General features: G+C 41.7%; 1 protein-coding gene across 2 annotated transcripts; it reads right to left on the minus strand.

The window, feature by feature from the left end:
• Nucleotides 1-203: 203 nt before the first annotated feature.
• On the minus strand, nt 204-23,966 carry INSRR (insulin receptor related receptor). Of its 2 annotated transcripts, XM_072115052.1 has the most exons (22): nt 23,845-23,966; nt 20,061-20,603; nt 14,805-15,126; nt 14,554-14,696; nt 14,248-14,392; nt 13,807-14,021; nt 13,586-13,709; nt 12,787-13,025; nt 12,326-12,493; nt 11,400-11,580; nt 10,895-10,936; nt 7,801-8,093; nt 7,449-7,585; nt 7,023-7,191; nt 6,764-6,872; nt 5,164-5,234; nt 4,167-4,396; nt 3,864-3,974; nt 3,580-3,739; nt 2,709-2,838; nt 2,480-2,614; nt 204-2,297 (listed from the first exon to the last, which is right to left on the minus strand). In XM_072115052.1, the coding sequence occupies exons 1-22, from the start codon at nt 23,936-23,938 to the stop codon at nt 1,931-1,933; spliced, it is 4,128 nt and encodes a 1,375-aa protein (XP_071971153.1). In that variant the 5' UTR covers nt 23,939-23,966; the 3' UTR covers nt 204-1,930. The 2 variants fall into 2 exon arrangements, with proteins under 2 accessions (XP_071971153.1, XP_071971154.1); XM_072115053.1 differs by lacking the exon at nt 10,895-10,936.
• Between the last annotated feature and the right edge of the window lie 750 nt (nt 23,967-24,716).

The following is a 24,716-nucleotide window of genomic DNA, read 5'->3' on the forward strand; positions in this document are numbered from 1 at the left end:
ATCTATCTATGTATGGAGCAGTTTCCTCTACTTTGTGAGAGTGTATGGGAGACATCGTAGAGTCTAGTCTTCAGCAACCAGCTCTGGGAGGAAAAAAAAAAAGGATGCAGACAGAGCCTGCAGATGGGAAAACTGCTAAAATCATGGGCAATGCAAATATTATTATAATGAAATATAACATATCAGGTAAACATGTAACGATTTATTTTGAAATATCAAAAATTGCACTGGACAAGTGATGCAGACAGTAATCCATAAATCATTTTAATAAAACAATAACCGCAATGGAGAGGAAATTTCCTGAAATCTCACATGACACAAAACGTGATAGGGATAGGTTTTCAGAATATCAAAGAGTCAGACTCAAAGAGACAAGTGGGTGGAGCATTCACAAGCACAGCCAGTGCTAGACTGTTACATTCCTTAAAAGGACATCTACCACCAGGATGAAAGACTGTATGCAAATGAGCCGGATGGGCTCCAGGCTTCATAGATCTTAATGGAGCCCCTCAGGCGAATTTGGTAGCCCGGTGGCAAATGTCCTTTAAATTGTCACATTTCATTTTTTTTCGTGCACGGAAAATAATGATAATATAACATAACAAACAATCATGTTCAAGAATATAGGAAATGATTAAAGAAACTTCTACGTAAAACGGATATACTAAAAGTGAGGGAACGGCTCTATGGTTCTCCTGGAATTCTTGTTCCATGTTCCTCCACTTGGCAGAACACAGCGTATGATATTGACCCTCCCAAAGCAGATGGGAATCAGTCAAGGGATTTCCATTTTTTTTTTTTTGGTAGAGCCAGGTGATCAGTATCAGATTGGTATTGCTTATTTGAGTGCCTCTTGGCCCAGTTGCAGCTCAGGCACATTCAAGCAAGTGGGACAGAGCTGCGATACCAGGCACGGACACCGTATAATGGATCCCCAACAAGCTGATATTCACCACCTACACTAAGGATATATTAGAATATAGATGAGAAACCATTTACGTTTGGGGTAGGAATGGCCAGCACTTGAATATACTACTAGTTGTGGAACCCAATGAGTTCCTTAAATAGAAGCTGCCTAGTATGAGAACAAAGATTATTTTAATAAAAACTTTTAAAAAATAAAAATGTAAGCACCATACAAGATAAGGAACGATCCACATCCATCTTGAACATGGTCTACAAGGCGCCCCCATGGGTGTATTGCTACTTCACTGGCCTGGAGTGTCATTAAAGTGCACTAGAATAGTTTACAAATGATTCAAGGGGTGAGGATGACACTGCAGGTTAATATGTGAGGGGTGACAAACCCAACTTTTTATTCAATAAAAATCATGTACAAACACAACCCTCAAATCATCAACTGCCCCAGTCAATTAAAGGAGTGCAAACGTTAATCATAAATAAGACATGGGACATCCCTGAGAGACAATCAGAACTTCAGAGGGACAAAAAAAAAAAAAAAACACTGAAGTTTGGAGATCAGACTCAGTGGCCAAAGTCATTCAGTGGCACCATCAAGCAACTATACTCAGAAGGAGCTTAAGTTCAGGACAACTCGGACATCTGACATCCTTCCTTACGCATCTAGAAACATCACAATAAAAATCTAGTACAACTTTTACATAAAAAAAAAAAAAAAAATATGATGGGTTTAAAATCAAAACATCTTCAGAGCAACCTTGGTCCATTAGACAAAACCAACAAGTCTATCAAAAACATTACGTTTCAGTCTGCAGCTACAAAGAGTCCCTTCAAACACCTAGTGAAGTCTTCATTTGGCAGATAGGATCACAACGACTCTTCCTAAAATAATGGATAGATCTAAATCAAGTAGTTCTTGAGCTGATCATCGAAAGTAGGAAGACTGCCGAGAGGATTGTATACCAGTCCATGAAGGACTTCATAAAGACCCTCAAAAAGTTCAAACTTTTCAGTGCTTGGCGCTTCCGTTCATGTGATAAATGTTCTTTTTGGCACTAGGGTTCTTTTTGGCGTTTATGGCCAGTAACGCATGGTCCTTCTGTGCTTTGCACAGAGATGAAAAGTTGTGGAATGAAGATGATGAAGAAGATGTAGATGAAGATATTGGGGGAGAAATTTCCAAAAGGTTCTTCTGTGCCTGATCTGCTTCTGCGTCAGACACTTCCGCAGATTCCCTACGTTTTTGGTTGGTGGTATAGAAGAATGAGAGCTGCTGGAAGCTGGGCTGCAAGTCCTCTTTAATACTCTCCAGGATTTGGATGAATGATGGGCGATTTTTGGGATTTTTCTGCCAGCACCATCGCATGAGTTCATGACTGAAAACATAATAAAGACCGATAAAAAGGAAAGAAAATATATCACAACAAACTACAAGAAAAGTTGGTTGTAGGATCTACCACAAGGATATTCTGTCCATAACCATTACTACAAATTACCAAGTTTTGAAATTCTAAAAAAGAAAAAACGGAATGGAAAGACTTCACTTCCTCACACTTACAGTCTATTGGGACAATTCTCGGGTTTCTCCAGGATACCATTGTCCATGACATAGTGGAGGACCTGCTCATTGGCCATGCCTTGATAAGGTTGCTCTGCTAAGGTGGCAATTTCCCACAGCACCACCCCAAAAGACCTTGGAAAATAAAATGTCACCAGTAAAAATATGATACTATAAAATGTTGGAAACCATATTACCAGGCCTTGACTTGTAAACCAAATCAACATACCAGACGTCCGAGTATGGAGTAAAGATTCCATCCTTGAGAGACTCTGGGGACATCCAGCGGACAGGAAGCAGAGACTTTCCACCTTTCCGATAGTAGTCAGTTTCATAGATATCTCTGGTCATGCCAAAATCTACAACAACAGAATTTGTTGGCTTCCTACAGTATACACTGAACCATTATGTTGTACTATCATAATAAGGAGGTTGGAGACCTCAGATTTGACATGGCACAACTCCTAAGGGTGTTGACAAAAGTGATCCTCTGTTTTTCACCCTTAAAACACCTACAGAAAATAGACTTCATGTTGTTGCCTCTTCGAATAGTCTGTCCAACAACACTTGACATAATATTGTTGAGAGACACAGAACCAAAGATATATGTTGGGACATGGTGAGGGGAGGGGAGGACAGGAAAAGTTGGGCTAAACTGGTAGGAGATGGGTCAGGGAAGATGGCCCAAATTTAGAGACAAATAAACAAGTCTATATCACAGCATAGGTAAACAGAAGACATGGTGGCATGGTCTTGTGGTCTTGGCATCTTTCGATTCAAGACAAATTAGACTGGGCACCTCTAGTTTAAGAGCACAATTGTCACCAAAAGAATCATGCCAAGAGGTCTTGCACCAAGACTGAATATGTTATCAAGTCATAATGGTCCTATTGTCTCTGCTATGAGATGGCAGAACCCTACACAGATCTCTACAGAGGAACCACGCTGTTAAACAAGAGGCTACAAAAACTGTCCCAAGAGTCACAGAAAGAGTGAAGGGTGCAAAACAACGTTGGTGCAAAAACCATTAATTTGTGCCCGAGTTGCTCTAGAGAGGCTCTCCCTGTATGGGGCAACTTTTGCTTGCATCATTAACATACCTCCAATCTTTACAGTAAGGTCTTCTGATACCATACAGTTACGGGCTGCCAAATCTCGATGTACAAATTTTTTAGCATTCAGATATGCCATCCCATCAGCAATTTCACCCGCCATCTGAATCATCTCCTTTAATGATGGAGGAGTGGCATTAACTTTATTCTGTAAGACAACGTCACATTTTAGTATTAGAAGATTTAGAAAAAGATATTGTGACAAAACTGTTACGGTGATGGCCAAAGTAGGAAGCCACCTCTAGAGAGACCACAAGACTAAAGGCTCCTACCTCATCATCTGCTCGGAGGGAACGTAGATAACTCTTTAGATCTCCCCTGGTCATGAGCTCCATAATAACCAAAGCTGGTTGTCCTTGTGACACAACACCCAGTAGACGGACCTGCCAATCAGAACATGAAATTACTTATCAAGAAGCAATGTATGACTTGTAGCTTCCTCCTATTTACAGAAAATATTTAAGTGTTTGTTGACATGTTCTTACGAAAGTGACTAAAGTACAAATCTTGTACTTAAATTCTAAGAACTACAGGCATGAGTATTGTGAATGTGGCAGCTATAAGACGTCACGTACCACATGGTGACAGATGAAGGCTTTCATCACAGATGCTTCATTCAAAAACTCTATTCGCTCTCTCATGGTGGCCATCTCATTGACGGTCTTCAGAGCCACTCTAGTCACATGTTCTCCTTTCACAATATCTTTAGCTTCACCTTCATACACCATGCCAAATGAGCCTTGGCCAAGCTCTTTGAGGACGGTAATTTTCTCTCTTGGAAACTCCCACTCATCGGGAATGTACACTGTAATAATTTGGATGTTGCAACATTTTTAAGATGAAATTCATATTGTTTTCTAAAACTGCTTACAATTATATGTGTAGATGTAGCACAATGATAGTTCAAGACTTGGGTGAAGAGGAGGTCTACCAGACAGACATTCACTGGGGATAAAACTTGCTTACATAGCTTCAAAATAGTTCTAATTTGGCCATGTTCTATTTTCTACAATATGGGCCAATTTCTTGCCAAAGTTCTACCAAGACTCAATTTTAGCTTTTTACACAAAAGGGCCACAAAACCTATACAGAGTCTTAGCTCATCAGATTTAAGTTTCTCCATACTCTGTGGCTTTGATTTTTCAGCATCTTAGACATTTTGAGTATAAATTAACAAAAAAAGAAGTCTTATAAGTAGTGGCCACAGTTCTCAAGGCTCAAGAAGATATTTTAGAATGACCAAACATATTCGCTATCAGCTTATTCTTCCAAAACACCCAAGATAGACCAAGTTGGCATGTGTTTTCCCTAATATGGAGAGAAAAATTAGCCAATTCCATGCATCTTTGGTGGAGGCACATGTTCTCTGAAAAGTGGGGATATTTAACATGCCCCATCAATTTGATGTCAAGACATCTGCCAAATAATTTCTAGTTGAACATCTAATATAGGATGGTTGGTCAGCCATTCCTACCACTATGAGGAGGCTCAGAAGACTTAAGTCTAATGCTAATGAGCTTATTAAGACTAGGTAATGTGTTAATCATCATAATAAAATATCTGAATACTCACTCTCTGAGGCACTGAAGTATTCTGGATTAACAGAGGCATACAGCGCTCCACTGGGGAATCCATCATTCTTTCTGGAATTAAAACCGAAAAGAAGTTATTTTACACAATGGTAATGTCTTTATTTCATTATTTATTACATTTGGGTATAACTTTTTGACCTGAAAACGTGTCCCTTGGGTAGGCAGATGACCAAGATGCTGCAAGTCCTGATCCCCATACAATATTCATTCGCTGCCAACATATAATCAATTCTTCACAGACTGAATACCTACCTAATGTAAAGCCCACCAAGGAAATTCTAAATGCCAGATTTTAGGAATACCAAAATTTATTATGTGTTCTTTGACTTATGTAAATTCCTAAAGTTGACTGGGCACAAGGAAAAAAAGCTGCTATATCCGATTCCCTTTCACTCCAATAGGTACAGTTTTTGTCGTTTTTCCTGGAAGTTATGGTGGAGAGGGGGTTCTGAAACACACTTCAGCCAATAAGAGGCTTCACATAAATCAACAGAATTGACATCCCATAGTCTCAGGAGGTCACTCATTGGTTGAAGTGGGTCCCTTGCCTTCACAGAACTTCTGGCCGGGTGCAGTTCCCCAAAACCATAGGTACTGGAGGAATGCAGGAACGGAAACCCAAACCAGGGTAAATGCATTTTCTTTACTCGGAAGAAGACAATTTAATTTCTTAGGAGCCTAAACTATCACCCCTAACAACCAATTTAAGGATTTCATCCGATATTATGTTCAGAAACCTGTAAGCAGTTTAAAAAAAAAAATGTAATATTTTCCACTTCAATTTATAGGATTTGAAACCCATCCCCACAGGAAAAAAAAAAACAATAAAAGTTTTTTGTTTTCTCCACAGTCTGAGGTAGATCTGTTTTCTTGGAGATGGAAATGTTGTCCTCAACTTCCCGTCCTTTGATCAATGACAGGATGGAACCTTTTCTATGTATTTAATATCCGCAAGACAGACCTGTGATCAGCAGGTTCTGCCGACATAAGAGCCACCGGCTGCAACAGGTTTTTACTGGTTTCTACTAGAAAAAAAAATATATATAGACCTTCTATCCTCTCCATCTGGCAGACAACTCTCTGGTATTTTCAGAAAACTGCACTGATCCCAAAAATAAAACATTTCCTGTTTACTGTTAATTTTTGACAAATCATTACATGTGGATGTGGAACCAGCCTGTTCCCTCACACTCTGGATCTTACTGGGAGGCATGAATGGATACACTGTCTATGGGAGTGTCTCTGGATGGTCCTCCCATAGTCCTCCAGTCTTACAGGAGACTTTTTTGTAATTTTACCCATCTCTTTTGTTCAATTATTGGAACCAACTTTTCACCCAAATGTGAACATTTCAAATAAAAATTTCAAAGTTTTTCACGTCATGCAGCAAAATTCAACTTTTCCAAACTCCACTTTTCCAAATACTCCAATATAATCCATCAAGAAGACTTAGTAGATTTAGTTGACTTTCCTGTTGTGAAGGACACAACGACAACTTCAAGTCCAATGAATGAATTGTTGGGTTGCGGGTGGGTTTGGTTAAAACTGGGTTTAAGAATATTTAAAGAAGTAATACGTACCCTCTCTTATTGTAAAAGAAGATGAACAGAGCCAGACAGGCGATGACCAACAACAACAGAATAGGCATCACTTTAAGTAGAAGATAAATGTTCTCAGATGGAGTTTCTTCTGCCAAAAACAAATGATTTTTCACGTTAGACATATTTATACAACTGGATTGGCCCATACACAAATCCCTGAATAAAATGTTGTAAGAGACCTTCTAAATTTTATGATATCCAACTATGATATAAAAGATGTAGGTCAAGGTTAACTAACTTGGACCAAGCACGAAGAAGACAATGGGCTCTGTCCACGATCCATTTCCTGCCAAAGATGTGGCTCTGATTCGAGCTGAATAGTTTCCGGGTTGCACAAGGGTGAGGTGGACACCTTTGTATTTTTGAAATTTCTGACGGGAGACACATACCACTGTTGAAGGACCCTCCTGTAGGGGGAAAAAAAATTTGTAAACATCAATGTGTTAACACATTTTAGACAAACATATTGTGGTCCCAGAAGATCATTTAGATGTTTTTTGTTTTAGGAGCTGGCTGTCGAAGCAATATGTAACATTTTGAAGGCCAAATGGTAAAGGGTTTGAAAGTTGAGCAGACTCATGATCAAAAATTCTGTGCGCCCCATACCGGAAAATGATGAATAAAGGCTTGTCTTGATTTGAAGGCTGGGGGAGACAATTCTTACCTCATGTTCCTTCTTGTACTTGATTTCGTACTTTAAGATTAACCCATTTGGATTCTCTGGTTCGTCCCACTTCATTAGGATAGTGTTATGTCCTGTGGGCTCCCAGGTGATGTTCCCGGCAATGTTGTCAGCAGTGGCTAAAGAACAATTTATGACATTAAAATGAAAAACCGTTCTTAAACTCCTGGAAAATAACTGCTACATTGGGTAATGCATTGTTGGAGAACAAAGGAGGTGGCACAAGACAGTTTGGTCATTTTCTACGACCCCCCCACTCTTAGGCTTAACCTTACGCATCAGATTTACATGGTTTATGCCTTGAAGAGAGCTCTAAACATTAGCGAGTACTTACGGTTTGGCATAGTTCTAGCAAATACAAAGGTTGCAGCACTGCATCCAACTACATCAGCAGCATGGTTACAGGCATGAATGTCAATCCGATACTCTGTGAAGTGCCGAAGATTGGATATAACCATTCTGTCACGGAAGATCTTGTCCTTGTAGGTATAAGGTTTGGACTCCACAGCGGTATTGTTGATGGTGTGACTCAAAGGTCCTTCTGCTAAAGAAAGATTTCCTAGGGTTTCTCCAATTATTCCGGATACATCCCTTCTATTCCTCCGAGACCTGAGAAGGTGGGGTGACCTGTCAAGTATTGAAAACCGTTGGAATTGTATTTATTATTTGCTTGGATTTTTCCAAGCCAAATGTTTTACCAAAAAGCAAAGTTGCATGAAGATGAAAAGGACTATAAAGCACAATCATGCCACAGCATAGCAGGTTCATCTCTTCCATCTAGGACTCTAGATTCATTTACAGTATCAATGGGGTTGAGATCTACAGGATGAGAGACCCAACTCAAATTCACCAATTCCCCCAAGTCCCTAGGAAGACCATAGGTTACATAGAGTAAATGCTTAGTACTATGGATTTTCTTGGTGGACCTCCAGTTCTCATGCATTTTAAGACAAGGATTCTTCCGACCATGTAAAAGCAAATAAGTTCTTTAACATATTTTCTATTGTCATATATTTTTCTATGCTATTATCATTACAAGACTTGAGTTTAAAGGAGAATGCAACTAAAAAGCTTCCTCAACCCATTCCCAGCAACTGGTTTTGCACCGCTTAGGTCTTGAGAAGAAAATTCATGTACCAGATTACAGTAGCAACCTGCAAAGGTCTTAGGCATCACCAAAGAGAAGCACAAGTTAGATACATATAGAAACAAGTGCTTACTGGCGCAACTGAGTCTAATTGGTGCTGCGATATACTAAATACCTCCAATCATGGTATTGATAAAGAATGCAAATGAGTGTGAGTTATCCAATATGATAAGATAGTTTTTTACCTTTTGTTGCGATGTTCTGCTCCCGTTCACTAACCTAGGACGGAGGATGAGGGATAGATGCACTTTTTCTTTTCTTCTGCCACGGAGGAGCAGCTCCGGCCGGTGACCGTGTTCGGATGTGCGTGGACGCTGTTCGAAGTTCTCCGGTGTCTGCTTCGGTGACGTCACCACTGGAGGAGACGGTTCTTGTCTGAAGGAGACCGTTCTTGTCTCCGAAACGCGTAGGAAATTTGTTCCTCGTTTGTTTCCGTAGCTCCAGTGGTGACGTCACCGAAGCAGACACCGGAGAACTTCGAACAGCGTCCACGCACATCCGAACGCGGTCACCGGCCGGGGCTGCTCCGGATCCGTGGCAGAAGAAAAGAAAAAGTGCATCTATCCCTCATCCTCCGCCCTAGGTTAGTGAACGGGAGCAGAACATCGCAACAAAAGGTAAAAAACTATCTTATCATATTGGAGGAGCGTGATATACATAACTCACACAAGTTAGCTACAACCTGTGCAATCCAGCAAAATGTAGTCCTAGAGGTCTATTGTGATGCCCACTAACCACCCACTGGTATATCCATCACAACTGAATGTGCAAGTTTATGAAAATTACACATTTGCCAGGTTTCCAATCCCACAAAGGCAGTCTACAAGAATCCAGTCTTGTCCGAAATAAGAAAACAGTTAATAAGAATGCAACACCAAGTCAACCATTTTTTAATGAAAGGGTACCATCCTATAGGACACTCAAATATGATGAGACGTAATGCAAAGAAGAAAGGCTGCGTACCAGAAGCGTACCCATGCCATGCCACCCAAATAGACCTGCAGCCAATCAGAGAAGCAGAGATGTAGAGCGGAAGCGCTGCCACTAGATAACCATTTTAGCAGTGGCTAAGCTGCAGACCAGTGAATTAGCCCAATGTATAGGTCCACCACAAGGTAGGCCATTGCAGGTGTAGGACCATATGAGTGATTACTTGTTTCCTCTGGATTTAATAGAGCCTACTGCTTTTTTTGTGTTCCGCTAAGTGATGTTTGAGAATGTTTGGTCCAAATTATGGATTTTGCTCTGCATTCATATTCCTTTCGAGTAGTGAGGAGGTATGATCCACTATATGGAGAAAAGTATTCACACTGAGACCTCAAGTTCAGATTAGAGGGCTGGGACATAAAAGGACAGTGGCATAACTAGGAGTGGCAGGGCCCCATAGCAGGCCTCGCCATGGGGCCCCCCCTTCCCACTTGAAAATTATACATATTTGTATACTCAAACATGCAAGTTACAATCACACATTTGCTCATATAGAGCATATACACACACATACAGTGACATTTACAAACACACATTATATGCAGATGCCATACACCATATACACATACAACATATACACATATTATGATGTACAAAGTGCAGCATAATATGGATATAATGATGCACATCCTCCACTCTTTAGTGTGTCAGGTCGGATGCTGGAGCCCCCTTACACTGTGGGCCCCATAGCGGTTTCTATGGCTACTACCACTGTTGTTACGCCCCTGGTCATAGATGTCATCAGTTGAACCTCCAGTGATCAGACATTTATCCCCTGAAAGTCCCTTATGGAAACATTAAAGTGTCTAATTCTTTCCCCTTTATAAAACATCTCTCAAAGAATGGCTCAATGTAAACTCCCTATATTCCAGTACAAACATGCAACCACTGTAATAAAGCAGCATTCAACCAATAAACTTGGGGCAACAGTTTGTGGAAGGTCCATAAAGATGGGATTTTGAGAGAGAGACTTCAGCTCCCACACCTCAGCTCCACCTAACACAGTTAGGACCATCCATGGAGACTAAAGCCAAGACGTATTGTCCAACACCTCACAAATCATCTTCTACATAAAACGGGTCCCTTCAGAATCTTGTAGAAACCCTTCCAGGGGCTTCAACTCCAAATTAATGTCTATGGATTATGAATGGAAGAATATAGAACACTTTTCTCCATATAGTCTATATTTAGATCTTTAAAAAGAAAATAGGGCCAAGCCATAAGGTCTGCGTAGACTGAACTTGCCACAGTTAAAAGGGATATCTTTACTTTAAGAAAGAGCTGTCTCGCTCACCTCTGATTACTCTTGCTGATTAAAGTCACTTTCCATGGAGGCCTATGAACAAATAGAGTCATTTATTACAAGTATACAATCAGATATCTCACCATCTTCATAGAACTGAAGACATAGCATTACTCTTCCACCAACTGAAATACATTTAACCAAGAAACAGATTGATCACATTTACAATGTATAGAAATATTATGTACCAAGGTTTAAATAAGTCTCAGTGTTTCAAGACCCAGGGATTCAGTCAACTGTATAATGGAGGAGATTATAGAGTTCCTTGAATTTTTAGTTATGTATACTTTAACATTGCGCCTCTACCTTTTTTAGTATTTTATGAACCAACCATCTTTGGTTCTTGTGGATATTCTCATTGAGACAAGACTGGACACTGTAGCACACTTCAAGACAACTATAGCGAACACTTCTTTGTCCCTTGCAAGAGCTTTCTTTCTGTGAAAGTAGATGGTACCCAGGATCTGGTAGGTCAATGCAAATTCTGAGCTCTTACTTTGGTATGAAGATGGTGTTCCTCAGGAAGTTCTCAAACTTCTTCTGGAAGGACTCTTCATCTGAGTCTTGATGCTGGCCACCATCTTTGTGACATGGACAACACTTATCTTCAGCATCTAGACTATCTTCTTCATCGTTATCAAACCTGGTGTCCGCACTGCTGGTGGGAAGCTTCAAACCTGTAGATAATCAATAGGATTATAATTGAGGAGGACATTTTGGTTGGGCAGGGCAAAGACTATTGTGCATTGCAGGTTCAGAACTTATAGGACCAAAATGCCTAAAATATCATCTAACGTTTGTAGATGAACTACCAATGTAGGACATAGGGAAACTAGAAATCTGTTGGGAGAGTCTGTATGGGAAGTGGCTCTACTCCAAGTCTATGTTGGAGTAGGTCATTGCATCATTACTGGGGTGGCGCAATACCTGGCACAATCTGGAACAGGAGAACATTTTGTTACAGTATATGCTGGGACAACTATGAAACTACACACCTCCCAACAATGTAATCAATTCTCCTGAATGGAAAATGCCCTCCATGTAGCCATCCATGGTTGTTGATGAAGCAGAACTTATTTTGGCAACAAAGAGGGTTTTCATTCCAACGGCTACAGGAGAAGTTTGCACCAGGACTGGTTTTATGGTTGTTTTATGAAACCACAATCCTGGAAGTCATTGAGCGCAGACAAAACAAACATTATATGTGCTCCGAGATAAACTTGGAATGTTTGCGCAACAAAAATGGTCTCCATAGTCTTCAATGGTCTACGCTAGCATAACTGAAACTAAAAACGGAAGATTTTCAATTAACCTTCCGTTCTCCGTAGACTTTAATGGATCTTCCACTATTATTATAACACCAAAGTTACAGAACCAACCAGGGGAATCTTCAAATGGTGGGTTACTGTTTGACAAACTAACCTTTAGTACAGTAATCGTTGCTATAGAGCTCGTGATCTTCCACCATCTGCTGCCAGAGCACCAGGTAGTAGCTGATGTTCCCATTGCGTTGTCTTGGAGGTTTCCATCGAACAATAAGATGTGAAGTAGAGTTTGACATAATCATAACATCTTGAGGGACAGTTGGTGCTGTGGACACAAGACAACCATGTTGAAACCCAACCAATTTTGGAAAGGCTTTGTCAAAAATTGGGACCAATTTTTGGACCTTCCTTTATCCATGTTCAACATCATATGATGGAAAGCCACTGATTGAAAGTCTATAATCCCTCTATCCACCACCTCCTTTCCTTCAATTTCCCCCTAGGAACCTTCTAATTGCTCTAAAGACTATGGTTAAAGAGTTAAGGATTTTTGCTTGTGGTGTTTATGCTAAACTGTAGGAAGATTTTCCTGTAGGAAGATTTTCAAGAGGATCCTACCTGCCGGTTTAGTTCGGATATACACAACATCACTTTGAGCCCCAAAACTTTCGCCTTCCTCTGCTGTAGTCAAAGTGATGGCCCGGACATATATTGCATACTGTGTCCAAGGCTTTAGATTTTGCAAAGTAACGCTTGGTTCTTGTTCGGTGTTTAAGGGCAGCTCTACATCTGCAACATTCCAGCTGTTGGCACCACAGGCATCTTGTCCAAGATACTCCGTTATGTTCTGGAAGGGTCTAAAGGGCATACAAGGGAGAATATTTCTGAAGACAAAGCACATGAGACATTACTGTGTATATACATAATGAACACATGGAGTGAAAGGTTTACAGATTAATATTTCAATTCAACCTATATACCAGCCTGACAGGTGCCCAAAAGACATTCCTTCAGCCTGCATTCGGTGAATAAGGGCCTATGAATACAGTTGACATATATACAACAAGAACAATTGACATATACAACCAAACACAAATGGAAAGAGTACAAAGACTCTGGGATATGGCCTGGAGGTCCAAAGATGGCAGAACCATCCCGGAAACCAAAAGGTAGGAGGAAAGATCATAAATGCAGAACCAAAGTCTCAAGGTAAGATTTCCCATAATGATTTAAGAGGTTAGTTTTTGGCTGATGGTAAACTTCGGGAAAGAGACCATCACTGCTGAAGGTGCTAAATGCATCAATGGCATGCAATTCTTATATAGATCTTGAAAATGGTGGTCTAACAAGAGTTGCCAAAATAAAAATAAAAAACTGTGGACTGTGGAAAAGTATGCCATTATAGGTTTCCACTTACGATTCTTTGTAGTGGACTACAAAGCTAAGGAGATCTGTGTTATCCGGCTTATATCGCTGCCATTTTAGGGTGATGCGGTCAGACTCCGTCACATTCGTAACAAATATCAGAGTTTCGGTCTTGCCTGGAACGACAAACACAAGCAAATTGGTTTAGGATCGTCAATAGCTTTTGCCATTAAGGACCTTCAAATACTACGTATTAAAAATAAATGATCTCACATGAGGCCCGGTCTCCATTTGTGCGAGGGTTGATGTCGGCCTTGTTCTGTCTTCCCTTTGTTCCGGTTAGTTCTTCAGTCTGATAGATCTCCGACAAACAAAGCTTGGGATTAAAAGCGAAATATAATTTTCCGGTAGGAATTGAGAGGCTTTTATGATTTGTATCCCACAGCTGTTGTAGGTTTTGGTTGTCCAAGACATACAGTGTGTAATTTCTGGAAAATATATAAAAAAAGTAATTTTAGTGGGATCCAAGTCCATAGCCATCATTTACTGGGGCAAAACCTGAAGTTGGAAAACCTGAATGAAAATGACTCAAACAATAAGGAGATCTAAAATTTTACAAACTTCTCTATTTATAATCTAGACAGCAAAGGAGGTTTCTTAAAAGCATCTCAGACGTTTTCACTTTTGCATCATAAATCCCGTCACTTCTCTTACCCATCAACCATGGCATCTCCTCTGATCAGCTTCAAATTTTTGAAGAAGGACAAGGACACCAGAGCAAAGGAATGCTTGATTTTCAGGAAGCCCGTGATGGTATCAATACGACCCAAACTTTGGTGAAGTTCAGATGCCACGTTCACTGGAATAAGAGTCAAAAAGTACTTTAGGAGTGGAAACCATTTCAAAGAAAAGAAGCCAAGTTCATTGGTCTCCTTGATGATAGAGATAACAGATTGTGTGCATTGGACACCCAGTTTTTTTCAAACCAATACATTTACACGTAGCATTAGAGATACGCACTTCCTCGACGGATGTTGAAGATCAAGTTGCCTTCAATGTATGTGCAGCCAGTCAACTCTTTAGCAGTCTGGATGGAATCGATTGCTTTGGTCCCAACTTTGCAGACCTTTGGGCAGTGGCCTTCACACTTGTGACAGACAATACTGTAACAGAAGACAACTAGTTGGTACGTAAATATCTGGGTTTATTAAAGACATGGGTGGGGTGTTCTTCATGGTCCAGAATTACACTTCATTCATACAGATACAAACCTGCTCTCATTCCTGGTATATCCCGCTGGGCACTCGGCAAGACAGCGGTTTTCATAGATGACAAACTTGGAGGACTCCCTGGGGCTCTCAGAGACTTTGACCAGGCTGGCACAGTATTCTTTGGTGATACATCTCCAACCCTCATACTCAAAGGTATTACGAGGACAGGACGGCAAACATTGACCATTAAAGAAGAAATTACGACATGACACACAGGTCCTGCTGTCTCCAGGGGAACTGCAGCCTCCCAAGCACTCAACATGGCAGCATTCTCCACTGCTTGTACAGGCCGTGTCTTTACCACAGTTACATACGGAGAACACTGAAAGTAGAAAAGACCAAAAGATCACATTCAAGGATCATCATTTTGTCCCTAAGAAGAGTCACAATGCAACTATATATTGTATCATAACAAATACTATGGACTTTATGGGCACAACTATAAGCATGAAACTCAATGGGGACTGTCGGCAACATCTAAACAGCGTGACAAGCGGTGTGCTCTGAGGCATTGTGGAACGTGTCCAGAGCCTACTGAGGCCATGTTCGGATGCAGTTTTTCTACTTTGGTCTATTGAGCGAATGTGTAAGCACCAATCCAGTTCTCGAACATTTAACCATTCAATTTTCATACCTCAGGAATCCATTTGCTTTCTCTCAAGTGACATAACATAATGTTAGTTTTATACCAGCTCATTATATTCTGAACGATTTCACGATATTGCTACCATAATGATCATTTTCCACCATTTCTTTGTCTTAAGGTCAACCCTTCTGTAGGGCCACCTAATCCAGGCACATTAGAGAACAAGGCGCCTCCATTGAGGGAAGATCTACATGGCTGCTGGCGGTACACTCTGCTGCCGGCAGCATCTCATGTATTTCATTATGAAAGAATTAGATGGAGGTGTTTAAACATTGACACAAGGTGAGCAAACGAAACGCGCCACGCGGCAAGACTGCAGCAATAAGCACATTCCTCGGTCTCCCTGGAGGAAGGGGCGATCCGGATACCTGGAGATAGATTCACACGGAAGAACGGGCACAGGTGGCAATGGCTCCTTACTGTGCCCCCAGGTGCTCCCTGTCCCCAAATTTGTTTACAAGCCAAACACAAGCAATAAACCAGTCTCTTTGTACAGGGTTACAGCTGCCAAAAGTCTCTTGTGCAAGAAACAAACGCAATAAGACTTTGTTGTGGTTTTATACTTTGCTGGGTACAACTTGTCAAGGCTCGATCACACCAAACCTCTGGATACCCTTTGCTCCATTTATTGGAGAGAAGCTTTTAGGAGGGAAACATTTCATATAAATGGGGGGGGGGGGTTTATCAATGCCTTCAATAATAATATAAAAAAAAACAAAAAAAAAAAAAAAAACACACATATTGTCAAGTAATACTGAGGAAAGGATTACAAGTAATACTTACCTGGAAAGGAGAGTGCCCTACAGGCTTAAAAGAAGCAGGTTAGGGATGGGTAACCTTAGTCTTCTCATCTTAAAAGAAATGGATTTATGGATTTTGTCCTCTTAAACATGAATTTCCTAAAGGGGAGACCCCATCTATTAGATACATAGCGGGAAAAAGTCTATTTAAAGGGATTGTCTTGTTACTGGTTCTCCAAGCACTTTCCTCAATGACCACCAATCCATAAGAAAGGACATGAGTATGTGATTGGTGAGGGACCCAAAACCTATACAGTGGATGGAGACTGAGGCAGAAGGATCTATTACCCAAATAGGAACAGAGCTGCAATACAAGTGAATACGATGTCCGCCTTATGGTCTTCAGCTTCAGGCTCGAATTATTGTATAGACTCCGAGCAAGACCCGAATCTGAACATTACAAAAATTGTCATTATATATAATAAAAGACAAGAGCGGGGTTGCGTTCAATAATTGCTTGGTGTCTTTGGTCCTTCTATCCGAGAACTGTTTTTTTTTTTTGGGGGGGGGGGGACTACATTTCTCACACAGAATTTGGAAGCTCCCTGTACATATATGATTATAGGCTAGTTTCCCTCAAATCTACATATTTTTCCCATCTGAACTGCAGATAAATAAGTTACACCTGCCTAAAATCTGATCATCAATGCAGGCCGAGATGAGGAATGGCCTGGTTGCTAGGGACACACTCCCTAACAACCAGTCCTAACCAGCTAGGCCTCAAACTGTAAAGTAGAATTAAGGCGGGAAAATATAATTTTACCTCAATACAAAGAGGACAGCAAAGATTTTAACTATCAGGGTGGTGGTGGTCCTACTGATTGGCCCCCCCCCCCATGATATCCAAGCAATGACTAACACAATACAGCCACATTCTTTATTGTTATACAAGTCAAGGCCTGTATATGGCGGGAGGCGCTGTTGTACCACCAGTCATCATCCATTTCTAAATACAGAGACAAATCCTCAAAATATGGACGTCACGGTCAGCCTGTACCTATAGACGGAGAGCGGCGTCCTATGACTGCTGGGATTAAACTTTAATCCACCTTATTGCTAGGCTGAGTACTGAAGGTCAGCCATAAGAGGAATGCTCGCAGCTGCCCATATTACGTGCCTAACGCTAAAACAATCCAGTCAGCTCCAGGTGGAGGGGGGAGCGTTCCCGGAGAGATTGATATTTACCTGCACGTCTTGTCTCCCAGGATATACATTAAGAGGTTTACGTGGACATTTCAGGGACAGGACCTCTGGAAAACACTGGTTCTGGTACAGGTCTATAGATGATGTGATCTTCACAGCAGCACAGAATATTTAAGCAAAGTTGAAAAACTGATCGCTCCTGTGACTATGTCAACACGTGACAATATAAACATATTAAAGAAGATAGATGGATGGATGGAAGGAAGGGAGAGGTACATATTGATGTTAGAATAAGAAAGGTTTACCTGCAGCGCAGAGTATTTCAGGAAGAAAGTGTGCCCACAGAGTGAGGACACAGCAGCGACACAGCAGATTATTATATATAAAAAAATGAAAATAAAGTGAAAGAGGAGAAGTTCACAGCAGCACAGATGATTTCAGGAGAGAATAATCGGGGAAGGAGGGTTTATTAACAGCAGCACAGAGTATTTTGGGAGAGTACGATGAGGTGGAAGGGAAAACGCAGGTCTTGTGTAAGGTTATAATGAAGGAAATATGATACCCCAGCAGCACAGAGTGTTTCAGAAAAGGAGTGAAGGGCAGGGAAGAGATCAGGACACGACCAGTATTAGGATTTGGGGAGGGTAATAGATAATGGAAGATGTTGGATACCCCAGCAGCACAGAGTATTTAAACAGCGCTATCAAGCATTAGAACCCTGGGAAACGTATGACATGTATCATTTCTACAGGGGATGTTTTGGAGCAGTGTGTCATCATCCATCCAGTTCGCCTCCTGGCAAGATTTTCTCAGTGTTTGATATGTAAATGTGAATGTAGTCCTGGACGTGCTGGGGAAGCGTGCCAACGGGTCTGTTACCCCAACAGAGAAGAGATAACGCAAGACAAGTTACTCTTCTGAAGTTTATCTCTCCATCTCCACTCAGAAAAGAAAAAAACATGACCATGCTCACGTCATTGAATAGCAATTGATCGTCCAGAATTTGAAAAATCTGACTTTTCCCCTGAGAAACAGCGCCACATCCGACCACAGGCTGCTACTGGTATTGCAACTCAGCTGAATTAAATTACCAGGGGCTGAGCTGCAATACCACATATAACCTGTGGAAAGGAGTGGCACTGTTTTAGGAAAAAAATGCCATGTTTTTACAGTCTGGCACCACAGGTATAACTATATAAGAACATGTATCATGGCTGTTTACCCGATAAATAGCGCTCTGTCAGCAACTTCTATAAATACCTGGAAACCCCGGCGATGTGTACACATACCTGAAATGGTTAATGTTGTACAGTGACTGGGGCCACGGTATTCGGGGGATGAAAAATGAGTGTTTTCTGCCCAGATGTCACTCAGTGTTTACAGTAAACAGGCAGGAGCACCCGCAGCACGTGTACAGGAGCCCACAGGCACCGGCTCAGGTCACGGCTATCATGGGTGATATATGATACCTGCAGCTCATATAGTGTATCCAAGTCATCATGTGTGATACCGTCTACTGGACTGGTGTATCTAAGCCCATCATATATGGTACCTGAAGCCTATAGTGTATCCAAGTCATCATGTGTGATACCATCTGCTGTATCTGAGCCCTTCATATATGATACCTGCAGCTCATATAGTGTATCCAAGTCATCATGTGTGATACCGTCTACTGGACTGGTGTATCTAAGCCCATCATATATGGTACCTGAAGCCTATAGTGTATCCAAGTCATCATGTGTGATACCATCTGCTGTATCTGAGCCCTTCATATATGATACCTGCAGCTCATATAGTGTATCCAAGTCATCATGTGTGATACCATCTGCTGTATCTGAGCCCTTCATATATGATACCTGCAGCTTATATAGTGTATCCAAGTCATCATGTGTGATACCGTCTACTGTACTGGTGTGTCCAAGTCCATCATATATAATACTTGCAGCTCATATAGTGTATCCAAGCCCGTCATGTGCTATAATGTCTGCAGAGTTGGTTTATCTGAGCCTATAATACAGAGTATGTTCAGACTATGTGCTGTATCTAAGCCAGTTAACTGTTATACAGAGTCATAGATTGATGTATTCTAGAATATCATATGCAATTCTGTATGCCAAGCTAGTGTATCCAATCCCGTTGTGTGTTAGGCTTGGATACATCATCTTAGCAGACCGCATACCTTATCAATACTGTCTACAAAAGCTTAGATATCCGAGCCCTTTATAATTGATATATCTAACCTGTTGTTTCTTATGCCATCTGCTGAGATGATGTATCTAAGCCAGTCATGCTCTGCTGAGTGCGAGTGTCCAGGCATGTGATGTGTGATATCTGTGTATCCAAACGGATCAAAACACACAACACCGGCTGCTTAACTGATGTATCATAAGTAAGTTTACCATATCCAGTGCTCTCGTATACCCAGGCAATCATCTGTGATTGCTGTATCTAAGCCAGTCATGTGTGATACTATCCATGTAGATGATATTGCTACACCTGTGTAAAGACGGGGTTATGCATCTAATCCCATAACATGGGATACCCCTGCCTCCCCTTTAAGGGGCTCACTGCAAACCGTTGGTTTAGTACATGACCTCACTCATATAGATTGACCCTCAAAGCAATAAATTGGAGAAGTCATTCTAGAAAAGAATTGTGGTTTCTGACCTTTCTGGCAGTGCCGTGAGGTCCAGCACCGTGGCTCTGGTGGTCCACCTATTTCTGTCTTCACGCAGGAGGATTCCAGGATCCCGGGACACACATTGGCACATTCCTCAGACGGTTTGTTTCCAACAATGTGGTTGTTGTCTACAGAGTCCGATAAGAGTGACCAGTCTATGGTGGTGACATAACAGAGTTCCTGGTTCCGCTCAATACGGACCGCCCCACGTAGTATCTTGGTGAGGCTGTGAAGTCCTATGTCCCTTAAATGAGGCATCTCAAAAATAACCAAGGAGTAGTGGAAGAACAGATGAGTGCCTCGGATCACTGAAAGGTTGGGGAAGAGCTCCTGAAGGCTTTCCAAACCGTAGACACGGAACAGGAGAAGATACTCAGTGATCATGGTCAGACGAGGGAAACTCAGGCCTCGGAAATCCTCGGGCTTGGTTCCAAACATAAGCAGGATCTGCAGATTACCTTGAATGATGGTACAGTTCTCCAACTTTCGGAGCTGGCTGATGTCACTTCTGATGTCCATGCTACCACAAACTGGAAGACAAAAGGAAAATTAAATGAAGAGATGAACAGTGGAGGAGAACCATTCATCCAGAAGACTAATAGTTGGATAGAAGTAGAGGAGTGCGGCCTACTCTACCTCCCAAAGCCTAAGAGATTTTGGAGATGTTTACTTAAGGTTTTTATCTGACAAGGCTAAAAAAAATGGTGGAACGTCCATGGGATGTGATAATCACTGAAGCATGACTTCTAGCAGAAGGTATCTGCTGAACACGACACCACATGGTGACAGATAAATGCTGATAAATATGGCGTCTCATGCAGAGACCTACAGGAGCTCAGGTGTCTTATGCAGGAACTTTCCACTGGGCAGCAGATCACGAAGCCTGTTGATGGAATCACAAATGTTATCTCAATCGTAGCGCGTAGGATGCGCAGATGGACGTCAGTCGGTGGTTTGGTGATAAGACTAAGATAACAACCATTATGACGGCAGGTGAACCATGTTTAATCTACCAATGATTATGGCTTAAAATACACAGAAGATTCAATGGCACAACACCAAGGTCCACTCTAGAAGGAGATAGTTTGCCAAGTAAACCTTCCCTAACCCTCAGAAGAGTCAGAAGGCCCTGACGGGTCAGGAACCAATGACTTCCCCAATGCGGAAGTCCAAATTCTTCCAGAACTACACCTAGGGATTAGCCCCTTTATTGGTCAACGAGGGTCTTGTCTGTACGAAGATTGTGGATCTCATTTTTTTTCAAAAATTTTTGCCTAGGTTTCCAGAGCCAACCTTACCTGGAAGCGGGGTCTAGTTCAGTTCTGATTAAATGACTTCTGAAGGTCCACTTTATGCATGTGTCAACAAAAGTGGATGCCCACTACATGACAGGAGGCCCTTTTTCCTTTGATATCTACAAGGCAATATCTAACTTGGTGGTTGGTTAGAAGTCTAGTACCCAGGGTGGTAGGAGAAGGGTAGGAGAACCTTGGAATCAATATGGTCCTTCTCAGGACAGATGGAGATCTCAGACATCATTATAGTGGTTAAATCTGAGAATGAGAGGTCCTATGTTAGAAGATCTCATCGGCTTAGTCTTTGAGCTCAGACGTCCACCACTAGTGACTTTTCAAGCTCATACCAATGTAACAAGTTCCACAAGATCAACTTCCCCTTTAAATAAACGTGCATTTTTTTTACTTGTACCCAACACCCCCAACCTTTCTTTTTGGACTCAAATTGTGTATAATAACCAAAATAAACCTCAAAACACTGAGCAGCACGTCTACATTCTGCGTATCTAAGTCCCCTGCATTCCTCCAGCGTGCGGGGGGTTAACAATGGCACAACGACTCCTGGAAAGGCAGGTTGTGCGGCTTCTCGAACCGGCAAACATAACCACCTGCTGTTTTGGGCAAAATATTGAAACATCAAAAATAACATCTTTTGGCCCACTCTCTGCGTGGCACATACAGTTTATGTATAGTAAACATATGCGCCATAAAAGATGTTGACTAATCACTTCTAATGTAGCAATTTGTTTTTCAGGTGGAGGAGCAACTACCGCTGGAACGTTGGAGATACAATGGACTAGGATGCCTCCTAGAGGTAACATGGGGTATAGAATATTCACTACTGTACAAGGACAATGAAGACTCAGTTAGCCAGGACTGCTCTTGTTCTGTAGGATTCGGCAGATCCATGATTGGACATTCATGGAAATAAAAACCCTGTAATACCACATCTCTCCTGTAGAGGCCACTGCAGAGAAAACGTACGGCTGGCAACATTTTCCAACCTGATCTCTGCCGATTTCTGATCATTTCAGATCTCTGGGCTAGATTCAATATAAAAAAATATTCTGTGACAACCATTTTTAAAGGAAATTTGGACCAGTATCAATTTTCCAAATGATGGGTATGGACTCTATGGAGGACAAGGACACAACCATTTAAGTAAACGGATGTGGCCTTGTCTGTAGTCTTGGAAAAAGGTGAAAGTTTGATGCTTAAAGAGTCAAAAAAAATATAAAAATAAATAATGGTTCTTCCACAAACAGCACCACACTTGTCCACAGGCGGCATATGGTATTGCAGCTCTCTCCTATTCCGGTCAATGGAGCCAGGCTGCAGTACCAGACATAACCTTAAGGAAAGGAGTGGTGCTGTGTCAATCCAGAAATATGCCCGGGTCATGTGACCAAACGTGAACGTCAGGTCCGCTCAGCTCTACCCACCACCAGTCTTTTATAGGGCACCAAATTATTACTATATCCAGATGACATTTTCAGGCCTTTGGACCAGTACACTTTAAAGAACCACATTTTGGTACAACCCCTTTAAATTTAAGAAGACCCCTAGAAGATGAAAAAAATATGTTGGTTTTTTTGGCCTCACAAAGAATAACGAGAAATGGAGGAGCCGTCATGGCAAATAGACATCAGCAACTTTACAGGCCCTTGGATGCTGGGGCAACTAGGCCAATTGCCCCCGTCTCCTAGATCAAGGGCAGCTCAGTTTCTACAATTTCACCACAAAACTGACTAAATTTTCTAAAGGACTGGGAAATGTCTGTAATGACATCACCGAACTGGCGCCATCTTTGCCAATGCAAATCAAGGCCAATTTAAAGAGTTATACACATATAACGTAGGATGCATGACATCACTAGTGATCAGAACTGATGACATCATTGGTGAAAAACACAGGCTCTCAGGACAGACTAAAATGTTTTATCCACCAATAAAGGTCACCAAATATGCAAATAGATGACCTTTCAATACCGTTCCTCATTAAAAATGTTGCGTGGCTACCGAGGCACCATATAAAAATTACTCCGTCACTTTAAGGGATTATCCAGCATAATATTAAAGTAGGGAATTTACCTTTTTTCGCCAGCAATAGCGCCACTCTTATCTACAGGCAGTGTCTGGTAGTGCAGTTCATTTCCAATCATTTGAATAAAGCCAAGCTGTAATACCAATTGCTGCCTATGGACTAGTGTGGCGCTGTTTCTACAAAATAGTTTGTTATAGGGGGGGATATCATTTTGGGGTAGGTTACGACTCAATAATGCCCAAAAACATCAGAATAGAAGAATGTTTAACCCATCATGACCCACATTGCCGGAATCAGGATGACTGCTAGAAGTCACATGCGGACACCATATGAATACAAGAACATGGGGCGTAGCGTGTCCTAAGCTGCAGATTTTTGGGGGGAGAAAAAAAAAGTCACATAAAAGTATAAAATATCGGATGATAGTACTCACAATCCGTCGTCTCCGTGCCTGCGACAAACAACACAGCGAAGAGCAGCGCCGTCCGAAGGAACATATCACACACCCGGGGGGTCGTCGTCTCCATCTCCCCTGACTCCGGGATCACAAGTATTAAAAAAAATAAAATAAAAAACTTAAAATAAGTAATAAAAAAATTTAAAAATCTAAATAGTAAAATGGATCCGCAGGTGATCAGAGGTGCATGCGGCGGGCAGGGCGGGTGCACGTTGGGGGTAGTAGTAGTAGTAGATGCTCCAGCGCTGCGCTGTCTCCATAGAACATTGTGCAGTGGAGTCTCGCAGTGTGAACACCTGTGTATGGTGAAGCGTGGACGGCAGCAGGTGTATCCTGAGCACAGCCCTCACTGCCGCCCATTGGCTGTCACCCGTCATCCACACCCCTCCCGGCTAATTACACCAGTGAGCCCCACCTCTGCATGCTGCAGTGAATAGACTATCCAGAGATCAGCATTCCCCTCAGATCCTCACACCCAGGGCAAGAGAGCAGACTGTGGTATCAGAAAGTGGGATGTCCTTTAAGGGGTGATCCATAGTATTCCCATAACCTGATGATTAAGGGGTCTGCGGTCCCCCCAGCTCAGATAGTGGAGCACAGTACTCTGCTACTTCTGCTCATTGATTTGGGGTACGACAGACCCCCCATCCTTATGATCCCACTCTTAGGATCCATCTTTATACCCTGCGCAACCAACCTCAGTTTTTTTGTTGATCAATTAAATTAAAAAAAGGAAAATCCCTTTAAGGCTGGTGACACACAATATGTTTAAAGGGGTTAAATCGTCTCTCCCTTTAAAGGGGTTCTGCAGTGACATACAAGTTGCCGATAACTTGCTGATTGGTGAA

This window comes from Engystomops pustulosus, chromosome 7 (genome assembly GCF_040894005.1).
Source record: "Engystomops pustulosus chromosome 7, aEngPut4.maternal, whole genome shotgun sequence".
Lineage (NCBI taxonomy): Eukaryota > Metazoa > Chordata > Amphibia > Anura > Leptodactylidae > Engystomops > Engystomops pustulosus.